Source organism: Alligator mississippiensis, chromosome 1 (assembly GCF_030867095.1).
Source record: "Alligator mississippiensis isolate rAllMis1 chromosome 1, rAllMis1, whole genome shotgun sequence".
In the NCBI taxonomy this organism is placed as follows: domain Eukaryota; kingdom Metazoa; phylum Chordata; order Crocodylia; family Alligatoridae; genus Alligator; species Alligator mississippiensis.
In genome coordinates, this window is record NC_081824.1 from 120,544,573 (window position 1) to 120,564,096 (window position 19,524).

Here is a 19,524-nt window from a genome sequence, read left to right on the forward strand (position 1 = left end):
TTCTTCAACATAATTGAGGCCATAAACAGAAAAGATTTTTCTAAGGCTAGGGGACAGACATTACACACAAACCAGTATAACTGATCAGAAACTGGTTCAAATCTAATACAACAGAAGTTCAGTGCGCATAAACCACTTTCAGAATTATTGGAACTGGTTTAAGATAAACCTGGATGGATGTAGTATCAAACTTAACTGATTTAGGTTAAACAGGTTGATTGAACTTCTGTCCAAGATCCCCTCCAGATTCAAGTTAACTCCCAGTCCCCCAGAATCCCAGGATGCTTTGCACCTCCCCCACAAACTGCCCCACTCACAGGGTGGGCAGGCTAGTCTTGGACCACGCTGTCTGCTCCAGCTGAGCCGGGAGGAATGCTCTAGCACCCCCCTGACTTCTGGCCTGAGCCACTGCTGTAATCTGGATCCAATGTATATTGGGTAGGGGTGCATCGGTAAAGATTTTTTGGGCTGATACCAATGGCCGATTATTAACGAGCCATATTGGCTGATACCGATCCAATTGCCAATATGCAAGCCCAGCAGCTTGGAGAGCAGTGTCCATCTGGTAAATCGGTTGGGGGGGTGGGGAAATGGGCGTGGGGTGGCAGATCAAGGTCCCCGCAGTGATGGAGGGAGTGGGGCTGGGGCAGGCACTGCCCAGCCAGGGCAGAGAGGGGCATGGGATGGAGCCATGAGTGTCTTGTTGGGAGCAGGGGGGAGCTTCCACTGCTGCGTGCATTCCTGGGGGCAGTATGGGGAGCATGTGCCCTCTGGATTTGTGTGCGGGTTGGGGGCAGGCTGCCCAACGCAGACTCAGGGCCAGGGGCTGTGCCAGCCTGTTCCTAGCAAGGGGCTGGGCTAGAGCTATCCTTAGGGTGGGCGGCAGCAGCGCTGGGAAGGGGGGGGGGGTTACGGTTTTGGGGTGGCTGTAGCCCACCCAGTAGCTCCCCCCTCCACTCACCCTGGCCTAACCCCCACCACCAGAAAGAGCCTGGAGCTGCCCCGGGCCTCAAGCACACAGCCCACCCTTGCTCTGCGCACAGATCCGGATGGGGGGTGGGGGCACATCCATCCTGCACACAGTGGCAGCAGCCACCCCCCACCCCAGACAAGCCACTTGTGGCTCCATCCCATGCCCCACTCTGCCTGTGCGGTGCCTACCCCTGCCCCACTCCCTCCCTCACCACAGGGGCCTTGATCTCCACCCCCTCATACCCCACAACAGACTTACCAGCTGGATGCTGCTCTCCAAGCTGCTGGGCTGGACTCCGGGTTGTGTGCATGCGCCCATGCACGTGGCATTTAAAATCGGCAACATTATCAGCCACATTAACCAAAAAAATCCGACTACTGATAATGTCAATTTTCCTTTTATTGGTGCCGATATGATATGGACCAATGCATCGGTGCACCTCTAATATTGGGAAAACTGTCCCCAACAGCAAGTACTGGTCATCTCAATGAACTAGACAGGACAGAATCTCCTACATACTATCATGTCAAAGAAGGAACAGAAAGATGAAGGTGGAAAGGATTTCCTGACTAGATTTCCTCAGGACTTGAAAAGGTTAGACGGAAGGTCTGGCTTACTTTATACAATCAGGAAAAAAGACCAAGCAAAAATTAAAAATGAGTAGACACTCCTTAAGCAATTAGAGGGAACCAGCAAAAACCAAGGATAATTAAAAAAACTGAACAGGAAACCATCGTTTTGATAATGTAAAGTTGTATGTGAACGTTGTATAAAGGATCAATTTTGTCATTAATATTGGGAAAAAAATGTTTTCAAGTACTTTAAAGTTAATTACAACATGAAGGTGAAGTCATCTTAATTTAGTTTTGAAGCTTATATTTGAAATTGATTTTAATGTAGTCTAACAGTAAAGCTTCTTTTTCAGCGCCACTGTAAACAGCCCCATAAATGGGAGACACTATACTTTAAGTTGCATTATTTTTAAGCAGTTTGTAAAAACTCCTCAAATATAAGATGTTATATTTAGCTTCTTGATATAAATAGCTACTGAAGTTTAAATGAATGGAACTGACAGTATGCTACGTAACTACATTTCAGAAAGAAGTTTGTATCATGAAGTTGTAGGGTTGTGACTTTAAGCAATGCTTTTCTGTCAAGTTTTAGTTGTACACATTTACGAAAGGCAGACATGTACATTTTTTACCATACTAGGCAACAGACTGATGCAAGAGGTCTTGGTTGTTAAATTAAGGGCTACCACACATCTTCTTGTAGTTGAAATAGCTACTTAATAAATGCCCAAGAAATCAGACCAGGCAGTTTATCCTACTTAGAAACCGTGAATAATTTTTTGGTGGCTACTCTACTGACCGTTGTCGTGTAACAGTGCTTCCAATCTGCTCTGGATCTGAAGTATACGAGTCTGAACTGCTGTAACCATCTGCTAATAGAAGATAAGTAAAATATATTTATTATTGCATCATACTTCACATTTTAGTAAAGCAGATAGAGGTAATACACTTGATCTAAGCCTTCAAGAAGCCAAGAAGCGATAAACTCAGAAATGTCCAAAAAATAATTTGAAGAAATAATTTACATTATTGCCCTGCAACGCACCATGTGAGCAGGAGTCGAAGCCCTTCAGTTTAAGTAACTGAAGGAACGTCCCAAAACAAAACAGTAATACAGTAACTGGCAACTCAACTAATGCCACCAAAGATGAAAGATCAATGCCAACATTGTTTTGTTTAAAAAGATTAAAACTAGAGACCCCCTAAGCACCACGTTTAATACCTGATGCATCTTCAAAGGTGTTTTTAACAGCCTGGCCAAGTAAAATAAATGACATCCCAAAAGCAAAAGCAAACAGCAACAGAACAGAAGCTCCCCTAGTTTAGGAAAAGACTGAAGCTTTAAAGCAGAATTCTTCTTTTAGAGACCAAACCAGTCAAAAACGTTGTAAGAGGCACAGAAATGAGGATGGGGTAGATTCTAATACCTCCTGATTGTTGAAGTGTCCAGATTTGGTCACTATCATGCCAAAAATACTACTTAGGTGCATGCTCTATTTGTACCCTATTGGCATTGTATTTCTAAATGTACAGCTCTCTGCACACAATTGACTACATACACATTCAGACTGGGCATATGCACTGGCAATTAAATGAGAGAAATTTCCAATTCCCCATCCCAAATAATTCAGTGGCTAGGATACTCCTGTGGAGCTGGAGGCCCTGGGATCTGGGTCCTCATCAGTCACCTAAAGAGGGTATGAACCCACGTCTCTCTGACTTCCCATCTCCACACTCTAACCACTCCACCATTGGTCAGCCATTACCCAGTACCTTGCCTTCTTCAGTGTTTCTCTAGGTGACTGCCAGCATCAGGATGACGAGGCATGCCACATGCTCAATTCATGGCACCATACATACCAGCCACAAATATACTACACATTTTTTGTGGAATAATTTTGCAACTGGTTTGCCATTTTATGGTTCTATAAATACAATATATACATGGCATGATTCTCTGGCACGATTAACACATTGATTGAGACTGAAATATAATGTGTACCAGAGGCCCTAGAGAAGTCATAGCACAAACAATAAGCTTGAAGTAATGCTGATTTCAAACACGGAGGCAAGAGGATATCAGGAACTGCATTGGAATCCCTTAGTTTTAAAAGGAATATTGCTGGAAGCTTCTCTCTTAAATTAAAATAACTCAGACTTACATTTTGGGGATGGTTCTTTTCAAGGCTTTAAATTAATTTCTGGAATATTGAAATACTATAGGTCACCTTTGCAGAATGACTGATACCCCTGCACAGCTTATGCGAGTCATAGGCAGAAGTAGCAAGAAATTTCAGCTGCATGGACATTGTTTCAAAGCCAGTGAGCAGCGTTCCTTCTGACCAGTTAAACAGTAGATAATAATCCAAAAGAGGAAGAAAAATAAAGCAAACGTCTTCCAAGTTGAACAATCTACAAGATGCTATGTGCTCTCCCTCCTCCACATCTCATAGCTACCCAATGCGGAAGAAGCTGATAGAATAAGGGACTATTACAGACAAAACTGAAATGGTACAGCTCCTGGAGGAAAGTCCTTCACTAAGTGAAGTCAAGAGGAAATCCAACGGTGGCACAATCTAGTTCTGCATGATGATCAGTGGGTGAAATGTATAAGACTTATCCTTCTGCCCACTACTGTTGTTTTTAGATGTAAAAAAAAAGGATCTACACTGGGAAAAGGGACAGGGAAAGAGTTAGAGAAAAGGGACCAGAAAAGAAATGAAATGACCATGAAAGAAAACAATACCACTGAAATTGAGTTCAAAAGTAAGGAAAAGGCTACTGCCAGAAAGATCCTTGGCTGCCTTACATTACTGTTCAGTTCTACCAATAAAAGCAGTATGGGGGAACTCCAACAGTTCTGTCTCCATACTCATGGTATGGAATCTAAGGGAACAAATTAATCAGATATGGATCTTTATTGAAGGGAAGTTCACAATATGATGAAAGAAGTGGATGGAAATCAATTTCAGGAGTAAAAGCTAGAGACTAGATATTCAGACTGATGTCTTATTTGTGACTTGTATGTAAAATTACTTACCACAAAAAGACTAATCAAATCCAAATAATGCAGTATATTTTAAAAGCAAAAAATACAAAAAGCCAAACACATTAGGCAAATAACTGACAATACAATTGTACCTAGTAACAACCCAATTATAAGGAACTATAGTATATTGCCTTATCTGATTTTTCAAGGAACTGCAAAATTAACAATTACCGTCAAAATTCTGTATATACCAGTTGTCTAATAAATTATTTCCTTTGAAAAACTATCAGTTTTGTGACAGAATAGAGTCAAGTGCTACTTCAAGTCAATCCTGCCTTGGATAAAGAATGCTGCAGCCTGCTCGTATTTCTGGGATTAATCTTGGTAGCCAAAAATGGTCTGTTGATAAATAAGACAGTGAACAATTAAAAAATAATTTTTTTTAGCAGATAGGGGAGTCCTCAAGTGACAAAATGCCACAGCTTGAATGAAGCCAGTGGCAGCATGCCACTCTTCCCTTGGGATATAGCTCCTGAGATTTTCCTAAAATAATGATAGTTGCTAATTCAAGATAATCCGACACTTACTTTAAGAAATTTGGAAAACCAACACTGAAAAGCTATTTTCCATTCTGTACAATGACTCAAGCTGTCATTTGTAAACATTAAAAAAAAAAAAAAAAAAAATCAAAAAGTGCTTGCTTGGACACTTACCAACTGTATTTCCAGGTACAAATTTTACAGATGAACTTATTTTATTTTCTTCGGAGAGGTCGGCTGGTTTCACAAGTAGTGGACTAGTAGGATTAGTATGATCTAGATGGAAAAATATAGTTGCATGATTAACAGAGATCAGGGTTTTCTGCTTCCCAGAGAAAAAAAAAAGAGAAAAACACGTATTTCCCCCTTCACCAGAGGAAACCACGGATTTCTCATGTTAGCAGAGAAACCCGTGGATTTCCAGTTCTGCAAAGAGCTCTCTGTAGGCTGGCAGAGTTCAAGCCTGCAAGGGGCTGGGAGGGACTGGGAGGAGGGTGGTCAAGCAGGGGGCACCATGTGCATGTATATGCACATGGCTGCCACACAGCCTGGAGAGCAGCTCCCACAGGTAAGTGTGGTGGGGAAGAGAATTGAGGCTCCCATAGGAAGGGAGGGAGTTGGTCAGGGCTGGGGCTGCTGCCCAGCCGGGGGGTGCATGGGGCCCAGAGCTACAATGCATGGCCACAGGGCCCTGGTGGAGTGGAACGGGGCCATGGGCAGCTCGTCGGGGGGGGGGGGGGTGGGGGGGAGGGAGGAAGGAGGAGGACGGACAGGCTCCCTGCTGATGTACGCACTCCCAGGGGGCAGAGGGGACCTTGTGCCCCCAACATTGTGTGCGGGGCAGAGGTGGGCTGCTCGCTAGTGTTCTCTGCCCTCTGAAAGGGCACAGCAGGGCCACACAGGAAAGCTGCTTGCCGCTGCAAGCTCTGTGCTGCCCTAGTGACATGTGCCCTGTGTGTGCGGCAGCAGTGCGGGGTTACGCCCCTGCCATCAAGCCATTGATTACTATTCTGAGCCCAATGCTCCAGCCACTTTTCTATCCATGTAAGCAGTCCATTCATCCAGACCGTACTTCCTTAGCTTGCCTGCAAGAACACTGTGGGAGACCATATCAAAACCCTTGGTAAAAATCAAGGTATATCACATCCACTGGTCTCCCTGTATGCAGAGCCAGTCATCTCATCAGAGAAGGCAATCAGGTTGGTCAGGCATGACTGGCCCCTGGTGAAGCCATGCTGACTGCTCCTAATCACTTTTTTTCTCTTCCAAGTGCTTAGAAATTGATTCCTTGAGGATCTGCTCCATGATTTTTCTAGGGACTGAGGTGAGGCTGACTGGTCTGTAGTTCCCTGGATCCTCCTTTTTCCTTTTCTTAAATATTGGGCACTATGTTTGCCCTTTTCCAATCATCTGGGACCTCTCCTGATCACCACGAGTTTTCAAAGATGATGGCCAATGGCTCTGCAGTCACATCAGGCAACTCCCTCAGCACCCTCAGGTGCATCCCATCTGGCCCCATGGACCTTTACATGTCCAGCTTTTCTAAGAAGTCTCTAACAAGTTCTTTCAGCGCTGAGGGCTGTTCACCTCCTCCCCAAACTGTGTTGCCCAGTGAAGGAGTCTGGGAGCTGACCTTGCCTCTGAAGACTGAGGTGAAGTGCTTCAGAACTGCAGTGCATCAGCTGCAGACAGAGTACAGTCCCCATTCTGGAATGCTTCAAAACTGTCACAAGAGCGTGCAGTGGCATGCTCTCCAGGCAGAGGGTACAATACGGGGCCCCTCGGTTCTGAGGCTTCACTTTCCACCCTCCTCCTTGGGGGAGGGAGGAGGAAGGGAGAGCAGATGAACAGCTTTAAAAATGCTTCCAAATAGTTGCTCTTTGTTCATGATTATCTTCAAAAGCTTTGACCATTTCTGGAGAACTTCAGAAGGCTCACCCAAACGCATCTGAAATGTTTCAAGTGTTATGTCCATCCAAGGCCCTAAAAAATCCTTTTCGGATTCCAGTCAGCTACAAGTGGGACATGCTCTTGGCTCCTGCTGCTGTCCAAAAATCTCCATAAAATCTGCACGCTATAGTATTCTTCTCTGAACAGGGGAAGTTAGGGGCTATGCAGTAATGAGATTCTTGAGAAAGGCTTAGCAACCATTCAAGAAAGGCTAGCAGTTTTCAAGTGGAAGAGCTGATAATATATGATAGTAAGGGCCCCTCTATAGACACTGAGGTAAAGGTGTGATAGGATAGTATCTACTGGGTGATCCACATAATCACATGGTAGGAAGTCTGATTGTGAGATCCAGCATCAGATCCTAATTGCATTTTATTGCAAGTGTAGAGGGAGCACCAGGATTACGACTCCAGGGTCCTCTTGTACCATTTCCCCACTGTGCAAATGGGCGACTCATCAGCTAACAGGACTCCCACCTGCTGCAGCCTGTGGGACGGTGCCAGGGTTGGGAGTCCCCTCGGTTGTGGTAGTTCCAGCTGTCACAGTACATGATCCACTTCAGTGGATGGGAGCCCCATCAGCTGACTGGGTTCCCAGTGGCAGGGGGCACAGCTATGCTCCACATGAAAATTAAAGCTGGTTATTATACTATAAAGCTATAGTTATTATATTATTACACATTTTCCAGCAATAACTTTATAGCTGGTTGGACCTTATAAGACGTGATAGTTAATTTCCACATGTAGCCAGTCTAAATGAATTGTGCAATTAACCTTGTAAATGCACGATACATGTAATGTGTAAAGGGAACCTAACTGACTAAATGTCTCCCCCACTAGGTTTTGCTAATGAAAAAGGTCATTGGACGTTACTAGAGTTCTCTTTCAAACCTCCCCAAGCACCTCCAGAATGCAACAAGTGAATCTGGAAAAAGTTCTCCCCTCTCTAACCAAGCCTCCATGAAGACCTTTCCAAACTATTCCAAGCACCCTTGTCCCCAAGACGAAGACGTCTTCTGAACAAAAAGTTATTTCTCTATCTCAATGTGCATCTGAATGCTTCTCTAACACACAAAGTTCTCTACCACCTGGAATAGCTTATGATGGTTGGAATACCAGATACTTTTGTCTAATTTCAAGAAAAAGAGTCACAATTTTTATAGAGAAACAGACTCTGAAGCAGTATCCTGTTAGTTTTATATAAGTGTAATAGCTGCTTTCATAATCAGACTAGAAAGTAACTTACCACTTCCAGTTCTTTTAAGTTCCATTTCCTGCATGTGGATTTTGCTTGGAGTCATCCGTATGGGAACTGGGTGAACAATAGCAGTATCCTAAAGAGGGGAAGGAGGAAGTAATTTTAATTTATTTTTTTAGTGATTCTCCAACGGTTTGTTAACTGCCTACAGCATATTTTGCTAGGCCTACATTCATATGTAAACTTTTCTCCAGTGTCCCCAAGAACTCACATTCTATGATGGTGGACAACAGTCAACCAGTCTCAGAATAACATGTCCATTACAAATATATTTAGCTATATGCAGTAAAATATTATGCACAGAGGTCCATTGCTTGCAGAATACTGTTTCTAGCTACCAAATTCCTTCAAATATAGTTATATACCCAACTTTCCTGTTTTAATTTCTGTAAAAATAAACACTGCTGTTGCCCAAAGCATATGATATATTCATGAATGGTAAGGGTGGTTCATAAACATATTAAAATGCAGCCCACAAACAGACGGTGCATTTTTCCTTAATGTCAGAAACATTTCATGGAAGTGTCAACGTGCTCTAGATTTCTGGAGTTTTAAAGATTTAAAATAGTATCGCTTTAGAAATTTAATGAGTTTTCTCCACCAGAAAGTCTACTCCAAAGAGTAAGCTTATACTTTGGAGGTTTTACAACATATACTTCAAGCGACTGTTGTCAGGTATGAAGTCTGAAAAAGTACTGGGCACCAGATTGTGTCACAATTGTATCTATGGCCTTATAGAAAACTATCAGATCCTCTGCTCATATTCTTCCTCACCCCTTCAAAAACAAAATCTGCACCATATAAGTAGTGTTCACAATGTCACTACTGAGAGCCATGGCAAATAGATATACATATGGACGGCAGATTATCATTTTAATTTTTTTTAACTGCTCTTGGAAACTGCTTAACATGATTTAAACTGTTTAATTAGTCCATTTTTATAAGCCCAGGTACATTTATATCAGTATTTTCTAAAACTTCCCAAATTAATTGATACTGTATATGGTAAATGTAGTCAAAGGTTTTAGGCATGAATGCTTTAAACTTATTTTAGACTTTCTGATCATTAGGTAAAAGACTTTCAAAAAATGATCCTCCAATATTCAAAAACAAAAACAAGGAAAAATATTTTTAGTCACAGAGAACTGACATCAACATTATTTTGGGAAAGAAAAATGTGTGTGTGTGTATATATTTTTTTTTTTTTGGTAGCATGTAGGCAAGGAAATTATATATATAATTTCCTTGCCTACATGCTACAAAAAAAATGGATGCATTTCATGGCCATAAATTAAGAGCTATAAATCAATGTAATTTCATGAGATGCAATTAGCTGCATATAATATGTTCCATTAATATATTTCAACTGAAGAATGAAGAATAAGTACATAAATAGAAAAGGGATGTGTGTTTACCCTGAAGAGTATAGACAGTTTAACTTGGCTTTTTTCAATGCATTTGATAGATGTGTGTAGACCACTGTCTACCCACACCCCACACCCTTTTGAGTAAAATGAGTTATGTAGTACCTGGTACAAAAGACCCAATTCTATCTGGGATCTAGAGGTACTGTTGTAATACAAATATCAATCAAATGTTGTTTACTCTCAATACAGGGTGCCTGTACACGAGCGCGGAGGCTGCTCTGACGTGCTGTAATTATAGAGCACTGGAGCAAACTCGATTAATAGTCTGCTGAAGTGTAGTAATTACTGCACTCCAGCAGCCTCCTGCATCTCATGTATCAGCGTCCCCATGCTTCAAAATGGTGGTGGGGGCGCTTGAACTAAAGCTTGTTTGATAAGCTTTTATTCAAGCGCCTCCACCGGTATTTTGAAGCAGGGGTACTTTCACGTATCAGACACTGTGGTGCTTTAATTATGGCAGCTCTCAAAACTGCTCCAAATTAAAGCGCCGCCCCTTCCCACCCCCAGAGCACATGTAAAATTGCCCAAAGAGACCTCACAAGGCTGCAATTTTTTCAATTAGTTATTTAATATGCAAGATTCTTTGACATTAAATAGATTTAACAAAGTAAAATGTATAATTCTGTATGTATGTATACATCTTATTGATTAAGATGAATTATGAAGTGCCATATCTTATATTTTATACTAAGATGTATTATAGCTAGCTTATGTAATAAAGACAACCCCTGCTTAATGCTATTTCGCTTAGCATTATTTTGGTATAATGCTCGTTTTACATTGATACCCGATTCCACTTAGTGCTCAGCGAGTTTCGTTTTAACGCTCACAGGCATTCTTATGGGAAAATCAGTTACACTTAACATTATTCCATTTAACGCTTTGTTTTTCGGGAACCAATTAATTGTGCTAAGCAGGGGCTGCTTGTAGATCAACGGTTCCCAATCTGTGGTACAGGTACCACCAGTGTTACACAGACAACCTGTCAGTGGTACACGTTAACAGATTCATTATAAAGACTTTATATGACTAAAATTTGCTGGTGGCACTTAAGGTTGTATTGTTTTAAAATTAGTGGGGCACAATCTGTCAGAGTTTGAGAACCACTGCTATAGATGAATTTAGATAATTTTAATTTGCTACAAATTAAATCTATAAAAGAAATGGCAACACATTTTCAAAGTATTTAAAGTTGCTTCAACAGGTCCTGCAGGCTTTAAGTAAAGCAAACCTGGCAAAGTGTTTAACTACATAATTGCTATTCACAGCACTTATTTACAGTCTAATGCTATTGCTAGTATAGTTGTACTTCAAAAGTACTCAAAAATACTATTTCTAGAATAACGTGATGGCAATCTCATAAATATGAACTACCATGTCAATTTTGGAATGTAACAGGAACATAAAGTTTCATAAAGTAGTTCATATAAACTGGGACGGTCAGTTTTACAATTGTGTGACCTTACAACCTGCAATAGACTTGAATAGATATAAGCTAAGGGTCCCATGCTTTATATAATGCAGATACTCAAACAGTTTTAAATGAAATGTAATAATCATGTTGCAAAGTGCTCCTTTACAGATTTGACAGGAGCACTGCATCATGTCACAATTGAGAAAAACATCCCCTGTACTCAGATATTAAAAATTAAAGGAAATAAGAAATTCATCTTCTTAACACAAGCAGACAAAATTAATCAGCCTGCCACCATTTCCAACCAAGCAGTCCACAGAATCATGCATAATAGCTAAAAACAATGTATGGAAAAATAAGTGTTAATAAAATTAATTTCAAACAAGCAAGCTAAGTGATTGACTTACAGGATCAGCTGGTGCAATGTTAGAATCAAATTGGGTCAGAGTTTGTGAGCTTGAAGAGCGTTCACTAAATGTCTCCCACTGCTGAACAGACAGAGGAGAGACAAGTCAGCATGATGAGAAAGATGGAGTAAAAGATCACTAGAGAAGATTAAGCATAGTTGTTAAGAGGTTGCACTGGGGTTTGTATCATGGAGTTCGCTTGGAAAAAAATAACAAATAAAGGAATATTTCACAATTTCAAGCCTGACAGATACGCAACCAAGATTATTAACCTTTTCAGAAGTTCTGATCATGTGTGCACGTGCTATACTGAAAATGTAGGTATGCACACTATTCAGAAACTTTATTTGAGAAATCTATGAGAATCGGAGAATGGTTAAAACATTAAATGGTGTAAAAAGGCAAGTGGTGCCATATCTTGGCATTGTCCATAATATGTATCGATGCATGTGTTTATCATGCTTTATACAAGTGGCAAAAACAAGTGTTTTATTTACAACATTTAGTAAACATGATTCCCCTGAAAAGACAGATGTAAAATGTAACATTAAGCACAGAGTACTCTGATTAAACCCAGCCAGTTCAACTTGCCAGTGCAACCTCTGAGAAATGATTCTCTTATGCATGAGAGCATTTTAACAAGTCTTGAAAAATTATCATTTAAACAATGCAAAGAATTATTAAGTTCAAACGTATCTGCTTTTTTCACTCAACAGCAAATCAATGTCTCTGATCAGCTGTACAAGATACAAGCCATGCTACATACAATACATAATTGCCAAACAGAGTCCTCATGCTTGAAAAACAAGCTACAGCCACAACTGAAGCAATTAAGAATCAAAATATATAAAGATATGGAATCTGAAGACTAGCTGACTCTTCAAAGAGGCATGTTGAATGTGTTTTGCCTCTTGCAATTAGTAGAATGGTAAGTAAATATTAGTCAGACTTCATTTTAAAACACTAGTTCAGAAAAATTTGGGAATGAAGGATTTTAGTGCTGAGAGGACCTGCCACAGGGACAGAGTGTTAGTATCAGTCATAAAATCAAACATGCTATAAAAAAAATCACTATTAATATTTCCAGAAAGGAAAATAATATGTAAGGAGTTAAGCCAAACTGTCCTCATACATTCTTTTTATGTTGAGCTATTTTCTAAAGGCTCTTATACACAAGGAGCTTGTCTGGGAACAGCTACTCCAAGGGCAGCTCCACATGCACTCATTCCAGAACAAAAGTGTTTTGTTTTCATTTAACCTACTTTGGAAGTAGTTAAGCTAACAAGGCCAAGGTGCTCCAACTCTGGCAGAGGAGTTCCAGAATAGCTCCCAGTCAGATAAATCCTTATACTCCAAATTTTAGATGAGAATATTCAGCTGATGTTTTACAAGAAATTAAAATTCAAAAGCAGCTGCGATATAGCTAAATCATAGTTGCTTTCTCTTACACAGTGTATATCTAAAATACTCATAAGAACTCTTTCTATATACTTGTGCAACAAACCCTAATGTGATAGATTATGTATAGTTCTACTTCTTAGAGGTGTACTACAAAAAGGTGTCTTTCTGGGCCTCATGTTCCTAGTGAGATACAAGCAGGACTCCACAAGCTGTTTATTTTTATCACCAGTAGGAGGAAAGCAAATGCTTCCTGCCCCACACTGGAATAATGCTCAAAGTCAACATAACTTGTGGTTTGATGCTTATTTCTTTGACAGTATCATCACTATAGGACTACATATAAATATAAAATAGTTGTTGGATTGTATATCTCATATTGGATCTACTTTAAGAGTTTTATTCCACTTAAAACAAATTTTTAAGGCTAAAGATCTGGAAATACAGGCATAGAACAAATGTTGACACTATAACAGACTCAATAAGAACTCTGTCATTTACTTGAAGAGAATTGTGAGCCTACCATTTTATGAATTTTTCTAGATGGTGCGCCCTTGGAACTTTTAAGTTTGCTCTACAATCTATACTCATTACCATTAAAAAATGCTACTTCTTGTAAGAAACCTGAGCTCACAATTACCAACCAGCTTGGAAAGGAACTCTCATGTGCTCCTAGATAATGTTCAATAAGGGGGTGGCAGGCTGCATAGGGTGCCCGCCTTTAAGGGGAGAAGCAGCTGTCTGCAGGTGGGGTCATCTGACCCAGGAGGAGGACTAGATTTAAGGCAGATACAAGTCCAGGCCCTGAGCAAAACTGGCAGTAAGATCTTGGAGCCTGCTGAAAGAACAACACCATTTCAGCAGGAAGGCTGCAGGTCCGGAAGGTCAGCATGGAGGGTAACACCAATGAAGGTCAACATTGCAAGTTTGAGAATGAACTCCAGGCAGTCCTCGACTTAAAACGTTTTGAGTTACAACGTTTATGAATTGACACCGTTTCAATTTTATGACATCAGTGTCGACTTTACAACGCTTGGTCCGATGCAACGCCATGCCAGCAAACAAGTTCGCTGCATCGCTCATCTCCCTGGAGAACATCTGTCCAAACTTCCTTGGACACTTTCTTTAAGAAAGCAGACAAGACTCCAAAAAAACCTGCAGCCAAGACTTCTGAGAAGACTCCAGCCAAGAACACTTCAAAAAGACCAACCAAGAGCCTTTCAAAAAGTCCAGCAAAGTCACCTCAAAGAAGTCCTTCCAAATCAATGACTGCTATTTACAATATAAATACATTAATGTAGCTATATTACTCATCTATAATTGATCAATTACAAAGTTCTGGGGTACTGTTGGTGAAAATAGGGTATTCGGCCTTGGTTCAGGAATCAATCCCCCATTTATAACATGTTTCTTATGAAAAAATTGGTTCTGAGTTACCACATTTTGACTTAAGACATGGTTCTCAGGAACCAATTGTGTTGCAAGTCTGAGGACTGCCTGTATAGGGATGGAGGAGTATCCTGGGGACCCAAGGAGGGGTCTGAAGCCAGAGAGAAGGGTTGAAAGCATAGAAACTATTGCGGGGTCCAGGTGAGCCCAGAGAGAGGAGCCAAGTATGTGGGACCTGATAAGGGGTCCAGGGCCCAGAGAAGGAATGAAGATGATCCTGAACAGACATGGGGCTGAGTTGGGGCCAGGAGGCCTATAGCCCTAGAGGGGTAAGGAATGGGGCTGGAAGGAGCCCGTAACCCAGGAGGGGTGAAGACTGCCAGAACACAATAGCCTGGACATGGGCCCCAAGTATGATCAAAAACTGCTCCCTACTGAGGTTTGTGGTCAGTGGTGGGGCTGCTTGTGGTGGAGTAGCCTTCTGAAAGTGCCACTGGTGGCAAAACCCAGGGAAGGTTGAGTATGGGGTGCTTGAAAAGCCCAGCCCCCACTGCCTTGTGGGTCACCCCTTGGCAGGGGAAGGCCACGGGAGCACATCCTGAGAGAGAAGCACTGAAAGGAGGTTTCTAGTAGTCCTAGGGCCTGAGAGGAGGCTGGGTAGAGGGCGCACAGCAGGAGGGCTGGAGAGCCCACAGGTCTAGGACTGCAGTGAGGGGTGGATTGGAGCTAAGGAGAAGGCCTAAGAAGGCTTGAGCCTACAGAAGGGGCACGTTGTTAGTAGAGCAAGTGGATCCATGGGCGAGTGAGAGTTGGCAGCTAGGGATTGACCTATGGAATTTCAACTGGGTCGTGCAGAGCTAGGGCCCAACAAAAGGTCCAGAAGAGACCACTGCAGAGACTGCCAGAGCCTGGAGATCTCAACTGGCCCGAGGCAGGACCAGGGCCTTGGAATGGATAGGTCAAAAGGTCCATGTGTGGCTACAGCCTGAGAGGAAGGGGATCAAGGAGACTGCAGTCCAGTATGACAGTGGTGGTGCCATCTGAGTTGGGGAGAGTCTGAAGAAGAAAGTGAGAACAGGAGCCCTGAAGCTGAGAATGGGCCCAGCAGGGAAGACAAGAGCTTGAGGATAAGAGTGAGCCCAGCAGGAAGAATAGGAGCCTGAGGCTGAGTGTGGGCCCAGCAGGAAGAAGAGGATCTCTGGGACTAAGTGGGGCCCAGCAGAGAGAGCTGGAGCCTAGAGCAAGAGTGGGACCAGGAGGGCCAGCAAGGGGCCAGGAAAAGTGTGGGACCAGAAGGGTCCAGGGAAAGACCAAAGGGGTCTGGTAGTCCAGAGAGGGACCAGGTGAGAAACTGTGGGGCCTGACAGCCCAGGGAGGGGTTGAGTAAGAAATGAAGGGTCTGAGGGCCGAGGGGTCGGATGAGAGACTAAGTGGCCTGGCAACCCAGAGAGGGGCTGAGTGGTAGACCAAGGGCTCTGGAAGCCCACAGAGTGGTTAAGCGAGACCAAGGGGGGCTGAGGGCCCAGAAAGGGGCTGAGGAAAAGACCAAAAGGACTGAGGCTCAGAGAGGCGTTGTGTGTGTAATGAGAGAACATCAATGAGGATAACATCTGGAAGGCTTGGGGCATGGTGTAGGGGCAAAACAGAGCCACACTATTAGCCTGTGAGTCTTGGACCACAGACAGTTGGTGGTCATTCGATTAAGACCAAGGTAGCCTCCCATATTTTAACGGCAATTGACACTGAGACGTGGCAGGAAAGGAGGGCAGACTGCCTACAAAGCCAAGTAAAAAGTAAATTTTTTTGGTCTCCAGGGGCTTTATGGTCACCCCTGGAGATGGTACCCTGTGACAAAGGGGTCTCAAAAAGGTCTTTCAATTGGTCCACCCAAGATTAGTTCATGACAGCCAAAAAAGCAGTTAAATGAACTTACTTGGAACTCTACTAAAACATACTCCAGAACTGTTCATAGGGCCATTTTGCAATAGCTGCAAAGCTTGCTTTTTCTACTTGAAATTTCTCCTATAAATAGTGTTTAAGGCCAGGGAAGCTCTAAAAGTCACCTTTAAAAAAAAGCATTAAGATTTCAGGAACTAAGCTGTTACAGAAAAGGCTTTTAATTTTGAATGGAATAAAGTTCCTAGTTGGGACAGTAAAACAGAACCCATACCTCATGTCACAGGCTCTGGCCAAAGGTAACAGAGGATACATATGTAGAGGATTGAGGGAACAACTGTACCGTTTTGAAGGAAAAAGGACATACTATTCTTGAGCATGCACCAACTGATCTACTGTAACTGTATCATCTGTCCAATACTATCTTGCATTAAGTGAAATTAAGCCACAGTAATTTATGCAAATGAAATGCAAGTCATAAATTATTGTGGTTTAGCTTCCATTCATCATGGTAGAAAGCATACAGAAAGTTAGCTAACAGCAAATTCAACTGAGCCATGGAAAGCATCCCCACCTTTTGCAGTGGTATAAACAGTTTCATTTACACTCTGAGCTGAGAATCATATTTCTTTGTGCCAGTACAGCAATTCAGATCAAACTTTTGTATCTCCTAAATTCCTAGACTGAATGGTATATGTAAGCCTCCTTTCCCGAGTGGACAGATAAAGCATTATCTGTCAATAATCTTTTCATGCCACAGTAGAAGATTGCTACTGTCTTGTTTATATGAGAGGAATAAATTCACGGTTTTCACTAAGAGAAAGTCTGACCCAATAACCAATCATACGGCTTTAGCTGCAACTGGCAGTCTGTGACAATACTCCTTTTCTGCTAGATAGTGAAAACAAAGGAATGATCTGTGGGACAGAGCAAATTTATCTGTTGCTGTGGTCCAGAAATAGTGACATACTACCTTTCTGCCACCTAGTACCTTTCAGAAATACCTAAGCACTCAGAAAAGATTTCAGATTTTTCAAAACATCAAGCTGTGGGGCAAACATATCAGAAGCAAGGGGCAGGGGGGGGAAGGAACGACACACAGACTGAAGAAGACCCCCTCTCACCCCCTAGGCTTGAATAAAGACTAATAGACAGTTCTGTACCCTAGGCAAATTGAAACTGCAGCTGCTTGCAGATGTTAACCCCCCCCCCAACAACCCCCCCCCGCACTTTACTGGAAGTAGCAAAACGTTATTTTGACTTGGCTCTGCAGTGTCTGTATAGTTTGGGTGCTTCGGCAGGGCTTTTTGGCACTTTTATCTCAAGCTGATTCAATCAACTATTAGATAAAAGCGCCAAAACCCCCACTAAAGTACTCAATTTATATAGATGTCAGGCAAGCCAGGTCCAACTAATGCACTGCCTCTTCTGGTCATGCGCTGGGTTCGGTGCAGGGATGTGTGGATTTTAAAGTGCAGTTTTTTTGTTTTAAATGTCTGCAGGATTATCATGCATGGGGTCTTCTCTCTCCCACAGAAATATTGTTGTGTAGGAACTGTGTAGAAATCTCATTACTCTACCCTGCGTGCAGGGGCAATGCATAGAGGGTACACAGGGGTGCACGTGCACCCCGAGAGCACTGGTGCACCCCCTATCCAGCCACGCTCCCTGTTTAGCCAGCGGGCAGTGGGGCAGGCGGGAGCACCAGTGTCCCCCCTGCAAGTGCTGGCTGGGGAGCGGGGCCACCAGCAAAAGTGGCTGTGCCACTTCCAGAAGTGGCTGCGTGAGTTCCAGAAGCGGTGCAGCCGCTTTTACACTGAGTGAAATTGGCTGTGTAATTAGCTGTTGGGGACCCTCCCCACCTCCCCAGGCCAGTGGGATCAGCCACCTGGGGGGGACACCACATGCCCCCCCTGACTCAAGAGGCACCAGACACCCATGCTTGCGTGAATGCAGACTGCACAACTAACTAATTGATTAAGACTGCTTTAACATCCTACTGCTTTGTACTTATGAGGCTAAACTTCTGCAGGGCTGCATTTCTTTTATGCTATCACACTTCGTAACCATTTCAATTTTAACATTTCCTATATGCCAGGATTGTCCAACTTCTGAGCAACCGGGGGCCACATGCTGCACAGCTCTTCTCCTTTCCTCCCTCACAAGCTGGGGAAGGGGGAGAGGCCAGGCTGTGTGGGCTGTGCTGCCCTAACCTCAGGGGCAGGTCAGGAAGCAGAAACTGGATGAGGGGGAGACGGCATGGCAGCAAAAGGAACAGTGGGAGGAGCAGAGGCCAGACAAGAGCCTGCGAGCCTCAAGTTAATCCCTTGCAGTCTGCATGTGAACCACTGGTTGCACAGCCCTGCTACAGGCCAAAAAAATTTACAGGCTAACAGTAGTTTAAAGATTTAAGCCGTCTTTTATCTTATTGTAGTCCCATGCAATAATGACTATTTTCAATATTTTTCTGTGCCAAATGAAGACAAATTATATCCTGTTTACATCTTGGTAGAATCTATAAGCACCGGCCATGGTCCATAGCCCTGAGTGTTTGGTACTGTACAGACAGCACATTTTTCCCTGACTCACTGAACTTAAATGTTACATAGAAACTATTTACAGTAGCCTTTAGAATATTTAGCATTGTTTAAAATGTTTGCCATTTTAGCTCAAATCATTTTAACTGTTTTATATCATCACGTGCCCTATTACTTAAGGGCTTTTAAATGAAAGAACACAGCTGCAATAAGAAATTCCTACCTTTGGTAGGTTTCAATTTTAGACACATTTTATATGGCTTAAGTGGAGATTTCTTCTATTTAACTGGATGATAAAACAGAGTGTAAGCAATGTACAATATAAGCACAATTAACAAAGATTAGTCAGTAATTAGCTCTGATTTCAAAAGTTAATCTGTAATAGCCACCATTATTCTTCAGTGGTAACATATTTCCACTCTATTTCTAGTGAACTGTGGTTTATTAAAAATATTATAAATCTTGCATAATATAAATGAAATTCTAGAGAAAGAATAATGAATTTACTTTGCAGTTTTCATTCTTTACATTTTGAAATATGGATACACAGTTCAGTTACTGGACATTGGCAATTAAATACTTCTAAAATAAAAAGAAAGCTTTTGCTAACCTCACTGCTCTGATTCAGTTCTGGCCAGGTCTGGTTTAGGGATGGCATTGATGGAGACTTGCTTGGAGGTGCTTCTGCTGGAGAGCTGGAGTAACCTACCTCACCAGCTTGATCCCCAACTTCTGAAACGACAGGAACCACTATAAACCAAAATAATGTATTTCAT

The 19,524-nt window shown here is 42.4% G+C and overlaps 1 protein-coding gene across 13 annotated transcripts in view; it reads right to left on the bottom strand.

Annotated features, from left to right (window-relative positions):
- The window catches only part of REPS1 (RALBP1 associated Eps domain containing 1), a 97,176-nt gene that overhangs the window by 9,362 nt on the left and 68,290 nt on the right, over positions 1–19,524 (bottom strand). For 3 of the 13 annotated variants that reach the window (XR_009455163.1, XR_009455156.1, XM_014605552.2), the window contains exons 9-13: positions 19,359–19,498; positions 11,529–11,609; positions 8,269–8,356; positions 5,248–5,349; positions 2,345–2,417 (exon numbers count right to left, since the gene is read on the bottom strand). Coding sequence is in view for 5 of the 13 variants with exons in the window: in XM_014605552.2 (XP_014461038.1) it covers positions 2,345–2,417; positions 5,248–5,349; positions 8,269–8,356; positions 11,529–11,609; positions 19,359–19,498 (484 nt within the window). In the remaining 8 variants the exon portion in view is untranslated. The remainder of the gene's footprint in view (positions 1–2,344; positions 2,418–5,247; positions 5,350–8,268; positions 8,357–11,528; positions 11,610–19,358; positions 19,499–19,524) is intronic. The other 10 variants (XR_009455170.1, XR_009455160.1, XM_006267446.3 and 7 more) reach the window with 7 other exon arrangements.